Source organism: Trichosurus vulpecula, chromosome 1 (genome assembly GCF_011100635.1).
Source record: "Trichosurus vulpecula isolate mTriVul1 chromosome 1, mTriVul1.pri, whole genome shotgun sequence".
NCBI classification, from domain to species: domain Eukaryota; kingdom Metazoa; phylum Chordata; class Mammalia; order Diprotodontia; family Phalangeridae; genus Trichosurus; species Trichosurus vulpecula.
The window spans coordinates 482,099,024-482,118,836 of record NC_050573.1 but is presented as its reverse complement, the minus strand read 5'-3'; the positions used below and the strand labels follow the sequence as shown (position 1 = coordinate 482,118,836).

General features: G+C 32.7%; 1 protein-coding gene across 3 annotated transcripts in view; it reads left to right on the top strand.

The window, feature by feature from the left end:
* The window catches only part of FER (FER tyrosine kinase), a 272,528-nt gene that overhangs the window by 127,344 nt on the left and 125,371 nt on the right, over positions 1 to 19,813 (top strand). For 2 of the 3 annotated variants that reach the window (XM_036738466.1, XM_036738474.1), the window contains one exon: positions 10,660 to 10,863. In XM_036738466.1, coding sequence (XP_036594361.1) covers positions 10,660 to 10,863 — 204 coding nt within the window. Of the gene's footprint in view, positions 1 to 2,763; positions 2,812 to 10,659; positions 10,864 to 19,813 lie in introns of all 3 variants that reach the window. The other variant, XM_036738482.1, reaches the window with a different exon arrangement.

Here is a 19,813-nt window from a genome sequence, read left to right as displayed (position 1 = left end):
CCCTGTGTGTTTCTTGTAAGCTTATGACACAATCAACTAGTGAACTGAAATATTTCTCTTAAGAACTAAGTACACCTAGAGAAACCCTACTTATGTGCCTAAAATTACATAACTTCAGCCTGCTGTCAGTGAGTGATCAAAAGAGACTGTTGGTAGAACTTGTTTTGTAAACCTTAAAGCGCTGTATAAATGTTAGCTGTCATTGTCATTATTGTGACTATCATTATTATAATTATTAGTATTATTAACTAAAGCCATGTGATCCTGATTTAAGTACACATTTTTAGTGATGTTAGGCATAATTACTTAATCCACCTACCATGATACCCCCTTCCCCAAAAGTCCCTTATTTTAATGCTGATTTGTTAAATGTTGAAAGATTAGCGTTTATAAGTTTGCTTGGATTATTTGTAAACTTTTTTTTTTGCTTTAGAATAATATACAAAAAGGTATTCCAAATCATTTGAGAGCTAAGTAAGAAAACATATATAAGATACTTTGTTTAAAAGAAAACAAGATGACCCTTTTCTGAACAATTTTTAAATTTTAACAAACAAATTTAAATTTTAAAACTTTTCAGTACTATAACAACCTGGAGTCTCTCTTTTTTCCTTCCTGCTTCTCTCTCTCTCTCTCTCTCTCTCTCTCACACACACACACACACACACACACACACACATATTAAGGCCAAATTTTCAGTCCAGTAAAGTTTCTGGAGAAAACTTAAAGCTAATGAAATGAAGAACCTAGAATAATTGCAGCAGTGTTCATGTCATTTCTTTGAAAACAGTGTAGTGTAATGAGGTCATGGATCAGAAATCATCTGATTTAAACACTGACAAATTATTCCAGATTTAAAAGAAAGAAATAATAGGAGGAATAGGAAAATATAAGAAAAGTTTAAGCTGAAGCTTTTTGTATGGAAATAATACTGATATCTGTTCAGTGGAAAAACACTGCAAAACTCCATTATTATATAATATTTCCTTAAGATAAATGCCTATCTTATGAAACAGAAGAAATTTTGAGGATTTATGAGCCTTATAGATCTTGCTACATATGTTTAATTGAAAAAATTCTCTGGGAGATTATACCAGAATAGTAAAAAGAGTCAGATGACTTGTATTTTTAATGATTTTATCAGTATTGTGAGATCACTTGAGTAAGCTATGTAAGATACTCTTAATAAATATTTTCTGTTGAGATTTTACCACTTACTAATTAGTTTAAAATAGGACTAATCTACCCATCAAGACTCAAATAAAATTATAAAATTTTCTTGTTGTGTTATTTTCCATGCAAAGGAAGTCATCAATAACTTGAAGTTATTGATATAAAGGGGTAGAGGAAGAAAAAAAAAGATGGGGACATATTAATAAAGCAGATTTTTCTGAAAGGATTTTTTAGACATTTATCATCTGAGAATCTGAAAGATGATTGACCTCATTTGCTTACATATAAGTAAGAGTTAAATCAGTAAAAATGGCGAGCATGTTTTGCAAGAAGCCTTTTGCTACGTTAATAGAAAGGGTAGACAGAATTTAAAAAGCTTGTGGGACAAAGTGTCACAGTCTATAAAGAAACATATTGAATTATCAAAATGAGGTGGAAAATTTAGGTAAAATATTCAGTAAAATTTTTTTTGAGCCTTTCAAACAAAAGTATTCATATCCCCTGAATTGTCTGGGTAATTTCCTCAGGATCTAAATTAATCCGTTCACCAAAGGAACTAGAATCTGCACCTAATTTTAAAAGCACTGTAAAACTTAATACTTAGATCAATTTCATAGTGAGAGATTAAAGAATTTAGGGTTAAATAAATTATGAATTATATTTGTCTATGAACAGTTAACACTTATTTTCATGATAGTCTGGTCCTTTAAAAATGGTTGTATGTTGTACGAATATCTTTCTGAAAAGTGCCAAATATGCCAAAATGCTATGATTCAGTTACGAGGCCACAGGAGACCTAGACAAGCCCCTACAAACCTCATTTTTCAGTGAGCACTCCTTGGACGTTAAAGCAGAAACCAGTAAATAAACATCCTCTGAAGACAGCATTTAGAGTTTATTTCCAACAGGTTTCATTAAAATCATATTATATTTAATAAAATCTGTTTCAAAACATCATGTGGCATAATGCACTCTTGCATTATTTAAATAGACATTTGTGGTTTAGAGTGACTATTTTGTAATGAATAATTGATTGGCCTACTTGTTACATTTTATGTAGAACTCCTATTCCATCTCTTTACAGATGAGGAAATTGAGACCAGAAAGGTGAAGTGATTTGCCTCATCACGGCAATTGGCCCTTGGTTTATGAGGTGTATTCTAAATGCTGGGTGGGGAGTGCTCTTTGAAGAATGCTTTAGTGAGCTTACATTTTTGACAAACCTGTCATATGCACTTTAGACACTAGAAAAGTACTCAGACAACCAAAGAGATAATGTTATAATTAATAGTTTTATTCATTTTATACTTTATTGACAAGAATGTTATTCACCTTAGGTTTTTATTGCCTCACAATTTAATATAAAAATGTAAGAGAAAAAGAAAAGTATGTTTTTCTGATATGAAGCATAGTATTCTCTTAAGATATTTTTTGTCTATTTTTATGAATGCACTTTCAACATTTGCTTAGATTATATATTGATATTTTGCATATAATATTTGCAGTATTATAATATTTAGTTTCCACACTTAGTATAGGGAAATGGAGTTATTATTTTGCATAACGTAAGAAACCTCTTGTATTTTTTAGTGCGCTCCATCGAAAGTAGCAGAGAAACCTTGTACTTCCTCTAAAAAGGCATGTTATTAAGCTCAGGTTAACTATTATGTATTTTTTTTTAATGTTAGCTGTCTTTTATTATTCTCAAGGTCTTTATTTACATTTTTTGCCTAGGCTTTAAGATCCAAAGAATGAGAAACAAGGGAGGATAAAAAGTTAAGTTTCTTGTATCATATTAATTGCTGCCATGTCCAATATTTTCTTGTGTAGCCATCCTTAGAAAAAGTTAACATAGTTTTTATACTGTGAGAAGCAAGTTTCATTATATTAATGATAGAACCCATATTCAAGTTTGTTAGGATAAACAAAGGATGGCTAACAGGATAGATCTCACTTTGAGGGAGCAAATATGTCTTTTTATTATCCTGGCTGGATCTTAAAAATAAGTGACAGAGATCACATCAGATTGTTAATGTACTCTGGTTAGGAAATTCCAAATTGGTACAATTTGGTACCATTGGTACAATTGGTACAATACAAATTTTTTTTCTCCTTCTGAGAGAGAATGCTGTCTCGTTGTAGTTCCAGAGAATTATAAGAAATAGATTTGGGTGTAATTAATTGAATTATAAAGTGCTTTCTTCCCCCAAAGTGGTAAATTTTAATAATTGATTTTGCCACATTTTTAGAGTTTGTTGTTATAGGATAGAAAAAAAAATGCTTGAAAGGAGAGAAATATTGTGTATGAGAAGAAAGGTAGATATAGAAGAAGAGATAATAAAATAGTGGGAGAGTAGTGAAGAGTAAGAAAAGAGGTGTAGCAAGTATAGTTGAAAAAATAATATGGGAATGAGAAAAGAAAGTAGAGGAAAAATGCTAAGAATTAAGGAACAAAGATAGATGAATAGATGAATAAGGGAAGACAAGAAGTCAGAAAAAGAGAAGACACAGGAAAACAGAAGATGTGCTGGCAGCAGAAGTATTAGACAAGAAATGAAAGGTAAAGAAAATATATTTCTCTAGAGAGTGTCTCATCACACAAGAATACTGCAGGACAGGCAACCAAAGAAATGTGAAGTTGCCTAATGTAAGGTAATTTATATTCTTGGCCTGGTAGTATTTTATCTTGCCTTTTTTTTTAAGTTTATAAGATTTCCCAGATTAGAGTATTTTATTGCATTTTAGTTTTGCTTCCTAATATATATTAGGATTTATATTTTATTTATTTATATTTATATTTTAGATAAAGACTAAAAAGGGGATAATGTCTGCAACAAGGAAGAATATTTGGCAACAAAGATAAATAAAAGTTCAATTAATATTTCTGTTGTACATAATAATAAATTTTTAACTTAAGAGCTTCCACTTTCATTTCCTTTTCTTACATAGGAAATATTAATGTCTCATATTTGTGAACTACCTGATAGGCACTAATTAAGAAAACAGCTAGTTGACAGTAGGAATATAAGTAGATCTTTTTAATTATTTTTGCTAATTGTCCCTGTCCGAGAACACTTTGTTTCAAAAGATCCTGATAGCTGTACAGTTTGCCTCCTTTTCTAATTTTTACTGTGTTTAAAATTGGATAATTTAGAAATTTTAGGTCCACATTCTTATTTTTCATAGTTTTTCAGGGGAGAATATTGCTACTAGATATTTTATACTTTAATACATATAGTTATTAAACCAAATAGTTTGGTTTTGCAATATTATCACCATCCCAAATTGGTTTTCTTTTTCTTAAATATAATTTTGGCTTCATGAGTCACATTCCTGTTCCTCAACCTGGAGTTCTTCACATTCCTCAAGTTCCAGCACCATTTTATATCTGATTATCCAGTCCTTCCAAATTCTTCCTAAGAATTCTGTAACATTAATTTTTAAAAGTAAAATGATTTTTTTTCTATTTTAGAATTTCATGACATAGCAAGAAATAATTGATCCAACGTTAAGTCTAAATACAGGAAGGAAAAATAATGATTATTTTAAGTAAGCTTGAAATTTGATTTTTTGGTTCAATTACATAGGAAATTTTACTTGAATTCTTATCCATACTATAAAATTTGCATCTTTATTTTCAAGACTAACTTTTTAGCAATTTGTCTTTTAAAAGGGTACTTACCTTTTCTATTAAACTGTGATAAAGACTGATTTCTTTATCCCATTTTTGGTGATTCACTAGAATATTTTAGAATAGATAATGTGCCACTTCCCTTGCCTCCTTCATTGGCTACCCAGCATATCCCCCAAATATAAAATTGGTTGCTCTCTAATAGTGCTTCTCATTTATTCCCTGGTGTGAAGCAGTTTCTTTAGTTGCCTGCTTTATACTGCCTTGTCTTGTGACAATTAGCCTCAGTAAGAAAATAATTATTCAGAAGACTAGACTAGCGGAAGAGGAAAACTTTTTTTAAATTGTGAACATAGGATTCTATAACATTAGCGAAGTGTCAGCTACTTTGCCCAGAATAATTTTCCAACTTACATATGTGATAATAAACATTTGGGCACTTTGTGGATACTCTAAGAGCACTTAGGAATGAGGATTCTGAATAATATTTCTTATATACATGTTAAATCCTATTATAACCAACCTCAAAATACATAGGATTCTGTTGAAGTGAGTATTGCCAAAAATTCTATTTACAGGATGGTCATAGAGAAGCAAATCTGAGTTGGTCAGGAATGAAGGTAGAACCCCTCTACTTTGTGTAAATCCACATAAACTTCAGCCCAGGATGCACAACAGCTTTTTGCCTTTAGCTTTAGCTAGGAAAGAGGCTAGTTTATTGGGATGATGGCCACTCAGTCTTCCTTCTCAGCAGAAACTAATAAGCAAAACAAGTGGGTATACATTCCCAAAATGATATCAATGTAAAATTTACTTGCTATACCTAACAAGCAAGAATCTTAGAGTTGGAAGTGAATTTAGAGGTCATCTAATCAAACTTCCTTCCTAGTTTAGGAATATATTCTACGGCGAAAAACTCACTAATTCTGTTTTGAGCAGTTCTGAGAGAAAATCCTTCTATACCAGAAGTTTAAATCTGTTGTTATTCTACTATTTAGTTCAATGGAAAGAACCCTGAATGTGGATTCAGAAAAACCTTGGTTAGACTCTGTGCTCTGGCTTACTATCTGTGTGACCTTGGCCAAGCTGTTTGGCCTCTCTAGACCTCAGTTTACTCATCTGTAAAATAAGGGTGTTGGACTAGATGCCCTAAGATCCCTTCCTACTCTAAATCTATGATCCTTTGACCTAGTTGTCCTACTTCTGCCCTTTAGAGAGAGAGAATAAGTCTCATTCCTTTTTCAGGTAGAAGCACTTGAAATGTTTGAGCATAGCAGTAGAATTCCCTCCAAATCTTTCCTTCTCCTGGTGGAACAGCCCCATTTCCTTTAGCCATTAACCATCATTTAGGACCCTTTCAACATCCTGGCCATCTTTTGTTTTTTTTAAATATATTACAGTTTGTCTTGCCCCTCTTAAAATAAGATAGCAAGATCCTTGACCTATAAGAAGATTTTGCAACAGCCCTGATTAAAGAAGTATCAATCTAAGCAAACTTTGAAATTGCTACGAGGTGTCAAATTGCTACCAGATGTCATAGTCAGATCCCTTCTGTGAAGAAGGGTTGGTCCAGCTCCTGTTTAGAATTCCTTTTGCTGTCATCTCCACAGGTTAAGGATCATAGAGGTGAAAGAGATCTTAGAGATCATCTATATTCCCTCTCCCCCCCCCCCCGCCCCTTCCATTTTAAAGCTAAGGATTTCGATGAGGTGACATGCCTAATGTTACAGAGATAGTAAGTAGCAGAATGAGTATTTGAACACAGGCCCTCTGAGAGAAAATCTGTGTTCCTTTCCATTATGCCATGCTACTTCTCCCTGTCCATACTAGAATATGGTTAGAAAGGTCAAGGCAAAGAAATATCTGAGCCTAGGATGTTATTGCTTATGTTGATTTCTTTTTTTATGACCTCTTTCATAGGAGCATAGATTTAGAGCTGGAAGGGACCTTAGAGGTCATGTAGACCAGCCCCCTCATTTTACAGGTAAGGAAACTGAGGCCAAAAGAGGTTAAGTGCCTTGCCTAGTGTTGCCACAGTTAGTATGTAGAAGAATCAGAAATCAAACTCATATCCTCTGATTCCAAGTCCAGTGCTCTTTCCAGTGCACCACATTTCATTCCTTTGCCAAAGAAAAAGGAAAAGTTATACTGAATTATTTGTTTTAGTAATTTTTGTTGACCAAATTCTTCTAAAACTTATTATAATGAATCATTGGCTGAGCTTAGAATCTTCTCATTTTAGTTACCTTTATAAAAATATTATTTCTTATGGGATTTGACATAATTAAAACTTGGGAAAAAAGTAACATATTTAGTCATTTTGGAAACCGTACCCCTTTAAAATTCCGAACCTTATATCTCTTACAGGTTATTCAGTTAATAACATATTTATTGTTTTCCCATTTGTAAAACTCTTAGTGTTCCATCCTTTTCTAGGAAGTTGGTTGTTCTTTGGACTCTTTGGATATTCTTTGAGTACATTTTTTAAAAATGTGTTTATCAAAATTTATATTAGATTGAATTTTATAACCAATTTTCCATTTTAAAATTTACTTGATGACTATATTAACAAACTGAGGCATTAAAGAACAACCAAAAGAATAGAGTAGACACTAATACAATGTAACAGGAAAAGTAAATGGGAATAAATGGACAGATTAACATAATGTAGAAGGAATGATTGAACCGTTACATTTTATTTATTAAAATTACTTTAGTTAGATACCAGTGTTTGCAAAAAAACCTTGAATTGGATTTGTATTTAATATTAAGTTTATCACTTTTCTAATTGAAGAATTTAGTTTAAATGAAAAAAATATAGAAATACCATTCATTTAAAAGAAGATAATTAAAGTAATTACCAGTTCCTTTTTGTTCATTTACAATAAAAAGGCTTGTAATTCTTCATCATTTTTAAAGGAAAATTAGTGAAGTTTAGATGGGTAATTTGTTTCACTTGAAAGAATCTTACATAATGAATCACAAAATCAAGTTAGAGAAGGCTATTAAAGGCTCAGTTGAATCCTTTAGTGTTTAGAGATATAAATCCAATTAAAAGGAATTATGAATGTATAATTAGTAGTATCCTGGGACTTTTTTCCTGTTAAAATGCCAAGGTTGCTCACTATGTAGCCATATGTATGCTCAGTAAATATTATTTAAAGGGTAGTAGATAGCATAAAACTTAGGTTTCCTGTGGGGGCCTTATTGGATGTAGTTCTTAGGCTTTTAAAAAACTGTGCCTTTTCTATGCAGTAGAAATGGCCCAGACCATTAGTTTAAGTGTACCAGCGACCAGATTTATAACTTTTTTGATAACCTCATTAAAGGCCAAATAGATAAATATGTCAGGAGAATTTTGTGGAAACCCTGAGCTGTACCTCTGTACTTAAAACATTTTGTACAGAGGTAGGGAGCCAAAGATTTAATACTTATAGTACAGTTCCAAGTGCATTTTCTGTAATATACTATATTGAATATTGCTGTAACTAACTGAATATAAGTTTTGTTGCACTTTTCATTTCAGATGGGAAATGTTCATCCCTTGGGGAAACATTCTAATTTATTTTGGGTATCAGAAATGGTGCAATGTATGCAATCTATATCAAATTGCTTTGCCTTTTCAAGGCAGGATGGGGAGGGAATTTGGAACTGAACATTTTTTTTAAATGGTTAAAATTTTTTTTACTTGTAATTGAGAAAAAATAATTTTTTTTTCTAAAGAAGTGGTGCAGGCAGGCTTAACTAACTTCTTGTACTTTGAAGGTAAAATATGTATCTAGCCATACTGTAAAGTTTAAAAAGAATTTTCACCTCTATTATATCATTCTATTTTAATAAGAATTTTATGAGGAAATGATGATATGAGGGGAATAGGTATTATCCCTATTTTACAGGTGAGGAAACTGAGTTTCAGACAGGCCAATTAACTTGCCTAAGATTAACTAGGAATAATTTTTAAAGTAGGGTCTTGAACCCAAGTTTTCTAGTTCAGTGCTCTTTCCACTATACTATGCTGTCTTTTAGGCATAGTTTGGCCTAGAGATCCAGTTTTTGAAATTTTAAAGTCTCCATGATGCTCCTCAATTTTACATTAACAAAGATAATTTAAATTAGCTTTACCTTTCACTTATTAGATATGTTATATAATTTATATATTAATCATACAATTATATTATTTACATATCATAATTGATGGAGATTTATTTTCTATGCATTAGACATATAGCTGTCCTAAGGACCCGAAAATGTTACTCTAAGCTATCTCATTCACATTTGGAATGTTTTTTGGAAAAAAATGGCTCTATGTAGTGGGGAGGGAGGCAGGTTATAGAGGGTGGAGGAGAGGGATGAGAGGTTCAATTTGAACCCTTTCATCTATGTCAGTAACTTTCAAATGTTCGAATTCGTTTACCCATGCAAACTTACAAATCCTCTCCAAATTAGTCTTTGAGAGTTGTTTTGGGATACTGAGAGGTCAAGTGATTTGTGTTTAGTCACATGTAGGTATATATGAAGCTGAAAAGCTTTTCACATATATGAATATATATGTAAATAAGGATAGGTCATAGATATAGATAGATGTGGGAAATAGATACTTTCTTTGCAACTTAGTGTTATGCTAGAACAGTGAGAGGTTAAGTGACTTTCCAATTCTAGTTATGCAGCCAGTAAGTGTTAGAGGTGGAATTTGAACCCTAGACTGCCTGGCTTCAAGGCTAGGTCTCTGTCCATTATGACACACTCCTTCAATTAACTATGTGAAAAATTTAAAAACTTTCACTTTGTTTGAGAAAATGTAAGATTCCACTTACCAGAAATTAGAGCTATGTCAATAAAGTGGTATTAGCCCTTGGCTATCTTAACTTCTTACTATCTGTATAAGATCAGAGACATTTTACTTTTTTTTAGCTGGGGTCCTGTCTTCCAGGCATTGATCACAATTTCTGAAGCTTTGTGTAATATGAACCATTGAAGTTTTTCATGTACAATTTTTTTTCTGGTTTTATTCAGTAGCTTTGTAAGAAAGGAAACAAACAAATTGCAGAGTTAGCAACAAAAGAAATCTTAATAGAGATGAAAATAGTGGTGAATCCATGACAAGACATAGGAATGACAGACCCCTCTAAAAGCAGTAGTAGATAAAGCCAGGGATTTGCAATTGACAGGAAAACTTGCCTTGGAATATACAGATGATAGACAATACAATAAATTGAATTGACTATATAAAAATAATTAATATAGCTTTATTTATAAGTAAAAATAAAATGTGTATTATGATAAATATCTTTGATATTCACTTTTGTATTTACATGTTAGGGGTCTAATTTTATAGTTTGTAATATCAACTGAACAAAATCAGTTATAATGATATTACTCTTCCATATACATTTTGACTTTTAATGAGCAGAATTTTAAAAGTATAGGATTCCTTAGAATTATCTTACTAAAAACACAAATTGACCATTTTTGAGGATGTCTATTAAAAAATGGAGGCAACATTGTATAGTAGAAAGAGTGCAGGATTTACAGAGTACCTGGATTTGTATCTCAGCTCTACTGCTACAGGACTTTGTGACTTTGGGCCAGTCATTTAACCTTTCTTGGTCCCAGTTCCTCATTTATAAAATGAAGGGGTTGGAGTAGATGACCTCTGAGATTCTTTACATCTCTAAGTATTTTGTTTAGATAAGAGTAAATACGTAAAGCAGCCACTCTCATTCTGAAAATTATATTAATCAGGGAAGTTTTAGGCCATCAATAAAAATACAACTAAAGTATTGTTACTTATTGTAATGAAAAAAGCCTCAACATTATTACTTCTAATTTATTTTTCTCTTTAATGTTTATTCAAGTTCTGTGATGTAATATCAGCAAGTGACAAGCCATTGGTAGAACAGGACTGGTACCATGGCGCAATTCCCAGAATAGAAGCACAGGAACTCTTAAAGCAACAAGGAGACTTCTTGGTTCGGGAGAGTCACGGGAAACCTGGTGAATATGTCCTGTCTGTGTTTTCAGATGGACAACGAAGACACTTTATTATACAGTTTGCTGATGTACGTTGGTGTTGCAGTTTGTTTATTTTAATATTAAGAAATAAAATAGTAATGGATAGTTTCTGATAAATTCCTCTGTTAACACTAGGTAGCAATATTAGCATTACGAATGAGTTTTAATAAATATCAGGCACCCATGTGGAATAATCATTTTAGGGCAATTTTAATTCTTTTTCTTAGCAATTAAAAATGATGTTCTATAATTTCACTAACATTTTATATTCATGTTGTATCCACATCATTTCTTAATCGTGTTAGAGTCTTATTATGCAATGTCTTTTCCTCAAACTCTCTGCTATTTTCTATCTCTATGACATTTTAACTTCTCCATTATTCTCCATTATTGGGAGTCGAAGGTCTTTGATTATACTTCTGTTTAGGGGGTGACTTTGCTGCTGATGGCTGGTGAAGGCCCTGTCACCTGTTATTATTTCCAAATTTAACCTGGTTCAGCAACTTCTTGAACCACTGTACTGTCATCTCTCATTCAACCCTTACGTATAGGTTGGGACTACCTGCCAGGAAATGATAGCATCCAGCTCCTCCCTCTCCCCCCCAACCCCAGTCCTAATCTCAAAGCCTCTTGGGGAAACACTGTGGCCCCTTGATGGCGTTCTTCTTTTGCTGTCCTTTCCTTTTCCTTTCCTGTCTTTCTTTTCCTTGAATTTCCTTTAATTTACCTCCTTTAATTTAGTTAGCTTCATTTGGTACATTTCTTAATATTTTGGAGGTTTTTCTTGAAGATAGTTGAGTTTGTCTGTATTCTTTTTTTTTTTCTGCCATCATCTGGCCTGTCCACTTTTCTTTGTATTTCACCATCATTATACTTTGTAGGGCTTTTACCCTCACCATATTCTTTAGTCTTGTTTGTTTGTGTTTCTTACATCATTTGTCTTTGTATTTTTCTTAGAATCCATTATAGTGCTCTACACACAGTAAGCACTTAATAAATGTATTTGGTGCCAAATTAAACAAATTTGTTTGAATGGAAAGTAACTGTTGTGTTGGTGCTATAGTTTTTGTCCTTGGAATAGAACAAAACTACCTGATCTACATGATAATCAAACCATGACTTTACCCTGTGTAGCTCTTTGATGAAAGCCACTGAGCTAATTAATCACAGACTGATCAGAGATTTATTTACATAGAAAGTTGCCTTTCAGGTCATTCTGTATGGCCAATTTTGTTTAATGGTAGTTATTAATCTTTGTGTTCTATTTATATCTGAACTGGGATATTTACGTTCTATCTGCAACCATAAATCCGCCATGTATTTCAGATATAATAAGGGTATATTTGCGTCCTTTCTCACTTAGACAAGAACAAAAAGTCCTGCATTTTACTTAGAAACAGTGATGTTCTTCCTCATGGCCATAGCAACATCATTGGCAGTGTTTTTTGAAGCTTTTTTTGGTTTTTATTATTAAATAAAATGGCATGACCAAAACTACAACCTATGAAGCAAACTAAATGCTTGTTTTTTATTTTTTCTTATTTACTAAATTACTTCTTTTAAAAATGTGTACTGAAACTTGTCTGAGAGTAAACAAAAACAATAATAACAATTTTCCTATGATTATTAGAGACATCTAAGTGATTTAATGATAGAACACTGGACATAAAGTCAGGAAAGCCTGATTTCAAATTCTGTCTTAGACTGTTAATAGGTATATGATCTTGGTCAAGTTGCCTAACTTCTTTCAGACTCAGGTTTCTTATCTTTAAAGTGGGAATAATGATAACATCACAAGTTCATAATATATGATAATAACAACATAGCATATTAAAATAATATTAACTTTTATGAGGATCAAATGAGATAATATATAAATCACTCTGCAAGCCTTAAAGGGCTATTCAATTAGTTATCTGCTGAGCTGTCTGTTAAGGATGCCTAATGTAAGTTCAGACATAGATGTGATTGTTCGAACTGGTAAGCTGGGAAGTACAGGCATGCAAATAGTAATTGCATTAATAGCGTCTGAAAGGAATTTTAGAGGTCTTCTCTTTCAACCATCTTATTTTATAGCTGAGGAAACTGATGTGCTTCAGGTTACGCTGATATCAAATGGCCATGTCTAACATCAAACCGAGGTCCTCCAACTGCAAATCAACCTTTCTTTCCACCATAAAACCTCTTTCTGATAACCCTGTTTTGTTATTAAAAAGGCTAATATTCAGTAAACTTGTTGAAAATAAAGCATCTTGTCAGTTTATGTTTAAAAGATTTTATTTTGAACCTTTTGCCCTTTGTTATTGAAATTTTGTTGAGGTGTATACCGATGGTGTATTCTTCCATTTCAGTGAAATTCATAGGATTTCAGCCACCTGATTATTAATATTATTAGCTTCCATAGTTGACCTAATCAAGTAGTTAAATTCCATTAAACAAACATTTTCTTAGGAAGTTAGGCTATTCAGTTAGCTAAATTCTATGAAACAGTTTTCAAATGAACTGTATATGTGAAGTGTTGTGGTACAGCCGGGTAATACAGGGGTGAAAAGCAACACAATACTTGCCTTCGTGGAGCTAAGACCAATATTTATTAACCATTTTTCTCAAAACAACTGTAAGAAAAAGGTACTATGAAGATTATGATCCTCATTCTACAGATGAGAAAAACAGAGGCTCTGAATGGTTAAGTGACTTTACCTTGGTTAGAGTAAATATCAAAGGCAGGCTTTGACCTCAGGGTCATAGCTATTACTAGTATAATGCCTCAGCACAAATGGCTATAATGTTGATTAACTTGAATAAGTGGATAGGAAAACTCAAAAAGAGAAGAGATTACCTCTAGTTAGGAGGATAGGAGAAAGCTTCAAGAAACATTAACATTTGAGACTGCATCTTGAAAGCTTTCAGTAGTCAGAGATGTTTAAGTGATCCCTCCTTCATGTAGATCATGCACATTTGATTTATTCCATGAGGAATGGCTCGTGAATTATACAGAGGGAGGAGGAGGCAGGCTGAGATTTAGTTCAGTTTGGCCAGAATTGTCACAGTGAGTAATTTGAAATAGAACTGGAAAAGTAGATTGGAACTGGATTGTATGTAGATGGCCTTGAATACCTGAATAAGGAATTTCCTGTTCTTTTCAGTAGTTAGGGAAAGGTATTGAAGATTTTTTTTAACAGAAAAATGATATACATCAGAAACATTACTGTGGCAGTAGTGTTATGGTTGAATTGGGAGGAGAGAGATAAGAAGAGAAGTAGGGAGATTTGTTCGTGAAACTATTATAAAATATGAGGTCAGGGGTGATAAAGACCTGAACTAATTTGATGGCATGTGTAGTAAGAAGACAGAAGATATTATCAGAATTTATGAGGAACTGACAGGATACAGCATGGAGAGAGAGAATCAAGGATGACACAGGTTTATAGCTGGAGAGGGAGGATGGGAATTTGAAAGGAAGGACAGTCTTTCGAAAGAAGATGGTAAATTCAATTTTAGGAAAGTTGAAGGGAAGAGAAAGAAAGGGAATACACATTTATTAAATGCCTACTGTGTACCAGACGCTGTGTTAAGCACTTTACAACTATTATCTCATTTGATCCTCACAATAACTCTGGCAAACAGGTGCTCTTATTCCCATTCTACAGTTGAGGAAACAGAGGCAGAGAGAGGTCAAGTTACCTGCCAAGTCATACACATAGTAAGTGTCTGAGACTGACTTTGAATTCAGCTTGTTTAGGCTCCAGGCCCACTGCTTTATCCACTGTTCCATTGAGGTGCCTTTAGTTGAGTTAGAATTTTCGCAAGGCATATGGAAGGAGATGTTTTGCAGGCAGGTGGAAATCAGTGCAGAGATAGGGACAGAACATAAAAGATTTGGAAATTATCTGTGTAGAAATAACAGCAGAAATAACACAGGATGATGAGATTATCAAGGAAAAGCATATAGAGAAAGAAAAGAAAAAAGTGTCAGGACAGATCATTTGGAACCAAAGAGTGTATACTTTTATTTTCATTTTGTACAGTTCAGTGTTCTATAATACAGTGTTCCAAAAGTCTTAGTACAGTTTTAAGCTTAAAGAGTTTAAGCTTTAATGGATTAGAATTATGCTAAGACAATTTTGAAATACCCTATATAGAACTATGTACCTTTGCAACACCTCTGAAATATTCCACCTTCTCTGAAGCTGCTACCACTGGTGCAGACCTTCATCACCACATTCCTAGACTGTTGCAATAGCTTGCTGGTGAGTCAGCCTGCCTCAGCTCTCTCCCCTTTCCAATCCATCCTCCATTTAGCCACCAAAGTAATTTTCCTAAAGCATAAGTCCAAACATGTCATTCCTACTCAGTAAATTCCGGTGGCTCTCTTGTCACCTCAGGATCAAATACTACATCCTCTGGCATCCAAAGCCCTTCATAACCTAGCACCCTCTTAACTTTTCCTGTCTCTGTGCAGTTTACTTTCCGAATGTGTGCAGCCTTCTCACTTTTCTACTCCATCTCTCAGAGCCTCTGAGCATTTTCTCTCTCTTGTCTCCCATTCCTAGAACACTGCCCCTCTTCTGCTTGACCTCCTTGGGCTTCCTTTAAGTCCCAGTGAAAATTTCAGCTTTTACTGGAAGCCTTTTCTAGCTCTTCTTAATCCTAGTGCCTTTCCTCTGTTGTTTATTTTCTATTTATAGCTTGTTTTGTTGTTTCAATGTTGTTTCCCTCATTAGATTGCAAGATCTTTGAGGGCGGGGGCTGTTTTTTGCCCCTTTTTGTATCACTGGTGCTTAGCACAGCGCCTGGCACATAAAAAAGTAAGTAAATAAATAAAGGTGCTTAATACATATTTATTGATTGATTCCTTTGTTAGCTCTTTAGCTCATGATTTTGACTCTGAAAGAGCCCACAGTGTAAAAAGACTAGTGCTAAATGTTGTTGGTTGTTTATCATTTACCATCATTTAATGGTTTTATTTAAGGAAAAAATTAATATTCAACATTTTAAAAAAGTTTACAGAAATTTTCATTTGGCCTGAAGACATTCACATACATGTAGACAGCTTTTTTTATTGTTACAAAATAGTAATTAGAATGCATTATAAAATTATATATTAGCATTTGTGTGCTCAATCTATAGAAGAGGGAAACAGGATGTAAGATTATTAATTTGTAATTTCTTCATTTACACTTAAAAAATTTGTGGTGTCACAGATGATCTCATTTCAAATAATATGGGTGCTGCCAATTAAAGTTTAAGATGAAATATTTTATTGAAAACTTTCTGAATAAATTTTGTGATTATTTTTGACAGTGTGCAGCAGTTTTTATCTAATGAACTTTAAGACATTTATCTTAAACAGTATAGACTCAAATTCTTCATTAAGTTTTTATTTAATTTCTGTTTCTTAGACATTGTAGTTATCTCAAGTATCCTTCCACCCTCACAGAGGGCCATAACATATAGGAAATAGTACTTTTTCCAGGAAAAAATATCAACACAATAGATCAATATTTTGAAAAAATCAAAAACATGCTTAATCTGCCCAAAAGGATGGATTGTAGGTGTCCTCTTACATGTCTTCGTGCTAGTCCCGCTTGATCTTTATAATTTTATTAATTTATTTTGGATTTTTAAAATGTCAATGTTCTTTTCTTATACATTGTTGGTAATTACTATTTGTTGTTTTCTTAGTTTTGCATATTTCATATTGCATCAGTTTATATAGATCTTCCCATGCCAATCTCTATTCATCACACATATCCTTTCTTACGCCACAGTAATATTTCATTACATTCATGTGCCATGATCTGTTTAGTTATTTCCCAGTTGTTGAGAATCTTTTTTCTTATGTCAAAAAAATGCTGCTTTAAATATTTTGGAGTACGTGGGGACCTACTTCTGTTGATGGCTTCACTGGGATATCTAGTTGAAAGGGTAGGGATGTTTTAGTCACTTTATTTGCATAATTGCAAATTACTTTCCAGAATGGTTCTACCATTTTACAGCTCCACCAACAATTTGTTAATGTGCCTATTCTTCCACAATCTCTTTAACATTGACTGTTGCCATTTTTGGTAATTTTTGCTAATTTGAAAGGAGGAGGTAAAACCTTGGTTTCATTTGCATTTCTCTTCTTATGATTGATATGGAATGTTTTGACATGTGGTTGTGAATTGCTTGCAGTTCCTCTTTTGAGAACTATTTGTTTATATTGTTTGACCATTTATCTATTGGGGAATGGCTGTTAGTCTTAAATGTAATTAATTACTTACATATCTTGGAGGCCAATCCCTTATCAGAGAAACTTGATATAAAGATTTTTTTCCCCATTTATCCACTTGCTGTCTTAGTCTAAGAGCATTATTTTTCTATTTTATCATTTGTAGTTGCTCCCTAGCTTTTATTTAGTTCAGAATACATATCCTACCCATAGATTTGAAAGTCGTATATGATCTCTCTTCCAATTTTTTATATTATGATCTTTAATATTAAGATTGTATATCCATTTAAAATGTATTATGCAATATGGCGTAAGGCGTTTGTCTAAGCCTGATTTCTACCAGGGTACTTTCCAGTTTTCCTAGCAATTTTTATCAGGTAAGGAGTTTTTTCTTAGATATTTATGTTTTCCACTTTATCAAACAATGGGTTACTGAGTTCTATTATTTCTAATTCTCCCTTGTTTGACCTATTTTTTAACCAATACCAGATGGTTTTGAGGTCTGGAAGGGACCTTTTGTCTCTACTTCTTTTCATCATTTCCCTTGATGGTCTCTATCTTTTGTTTTTCCGAATGAATTTTATCATTTTATGCCTTGGCAATTTACTACAGCATTAAAAGTGTAAGTTAACTTTGGTAGTATTTTCATTTTATTGTATTGTCATTTCCCTAGCCATGATCACTAAATATTGTTCCAGCTATTTAATTAAGTTGGTTTTTAAAATTTCTTTAAGGAGCACTTTGTAATATACAGGTTGTTTATGTGTTTTGGTAGGTTAATCCCAAATATTTTGTGTGTTTTAGTTATCTAGAATGGGATTTGCCTTTCTATTATTGCTTCTTGTGTTTTGTTATCATATAGAAATACTGTAGATTCTTTGAACATTTATATTGTAGCCTGCAACTTTGCTGTAACCATTGTCTCAGTATCTTTGCTGATTCCTTAGGATTTTCCAAGTAAATCATCATATCATTAGCAAAAAGGGATACTTTTATTTCCTCTTTACCTGTCTTTATGCCTTTAATTTCTTTCTCTTGTCTTTTTGCTGTTGCTACCATTTCCAGAACTATATCAAATTATAGTGGGGGGAGTGGACATCCTTGCTTCACTCCTGTATTCACTGGAATAAGTTATGGTATATTCTCAGTGCGTATGATGCTTTGTTTTTAGATGCTTTTTTATATTTTTAGAAGTCTATGCATATACTATGTAGAGGATTTTAGTATAAAAGACTGTTTTACTTTGTCGAAAGCTTTTTCTGCAACTATTGAAAAGGTCTTGTGGTTTTGGTTTTTAATATGATTAATTATGTTGATTGTTTTCCTAATGTTGAGCCATCTTTGCATTACTGGTTTAAATCACACTTTGTCATAAAGAATGATTTCTTTGATAAATCATTATAGTCTGTTAGGATTTTGTTTGCAATTTTTTGATGAATATTTATTAATGATACTGACCTATAGTTTTCTTTCTGTGTTTTATCTTTTCCTGATTTAGGTATTAGGATATATTTGTCTTAAGCAGGGTGCTTTCTTTCTAATTCTTGAAAATAATTTGTGAAATATGAGTACTAACTTTATTAGAAGCTTGATAGAGTTCTGTGAATCTATAAGGATGAGTTTTTTTTTTCCTTTGTTAGTTCTTTTACAGCTAGATCTATTTCCTTTTCTGAGATAGAGTTATTTAAGATTTCTCTCTAGTCTTCTAAGCGTTTATACATTTTATATTTTTATAAGGTATTACTCTGTTTTTTGTGTTCTTGGTTTTGTTAGCATGTAATTGTTCATAGTATGTTCTCATTATTCTTTTTATTTCTTCTGGTTTTGTTGCTATTTCACCTTGCTAAATTACTATTTTTAAAATTTGATTTTCTGCCCTCTTCTTTTTAACTAGATTAGCCTGAAGGCTTATCAGTTTTCTTAGGCTTTGAAAAGAACTAATTTTTAGTTTTATTTGTCATTTACATGGAATTTTTTGTTTTCAATTTATCTATTTCTCCAGTAATTTTTAATATCTCCTTTTATGCTTACTTTAGGTTTATTTTATTTTCTTTCTAAATTTTTAAAAATGTACATTCAATGTATTAATCCTCTCTTTTTCTATTTTATTAATGTGTGTTTGTAAAGATATGATTTTTCCTCAGGACTGCTTTAGCTATATCACAGAAATTTTGGTATATTGTCTCATCTTTATCATTTTATTTTACATAGTTATTAATTGGTTCTGTGATTTGTTCTTTGACCTACTTATTATTTAAGATTTCATTGTTAAGTCTCCATTTGGGTCTGTATCTTTTGTTTGTGGTCCCTGAAACAATTTCAATTTTTATTGTATTATAGTCTCTAAAGGATGTATTAACTGTTTTTGCCTTTTTACATTTATCTGCAATTCTCTGTGCCCTGGTACATGGTCAATTTTTGTGTAAGTTTCATGTGGTGCTGAGAAGTATGTATGTTTTATGGTAGTCCCATTATAAGATGCCATAAGCCTTTTAACTCTAGTTTTTCTAGGAATTTGTTTCCTAATGTCTTTCCTAACAAGGAGCTTCCTTGCACATCAAACTAAAACAAGTTTCTTTGCAATCTTCTTTCCTTTAGTTCTAGTTCTTCTACAGTCAGGCAGAATAAGTCTAATCCTTTTGCTACGTGATAGCCCTTCAAGTATTTGAAAATAGCTACCATGAATACATCTGAGTCTCTTTTTTCTTCTCTCTCTCTCTCTCCCTTCCCCCTTTCTCTCCCCCTCCCTCTTTCCCTCCCTCCTTCTCTCTTCTTCCCCCTCT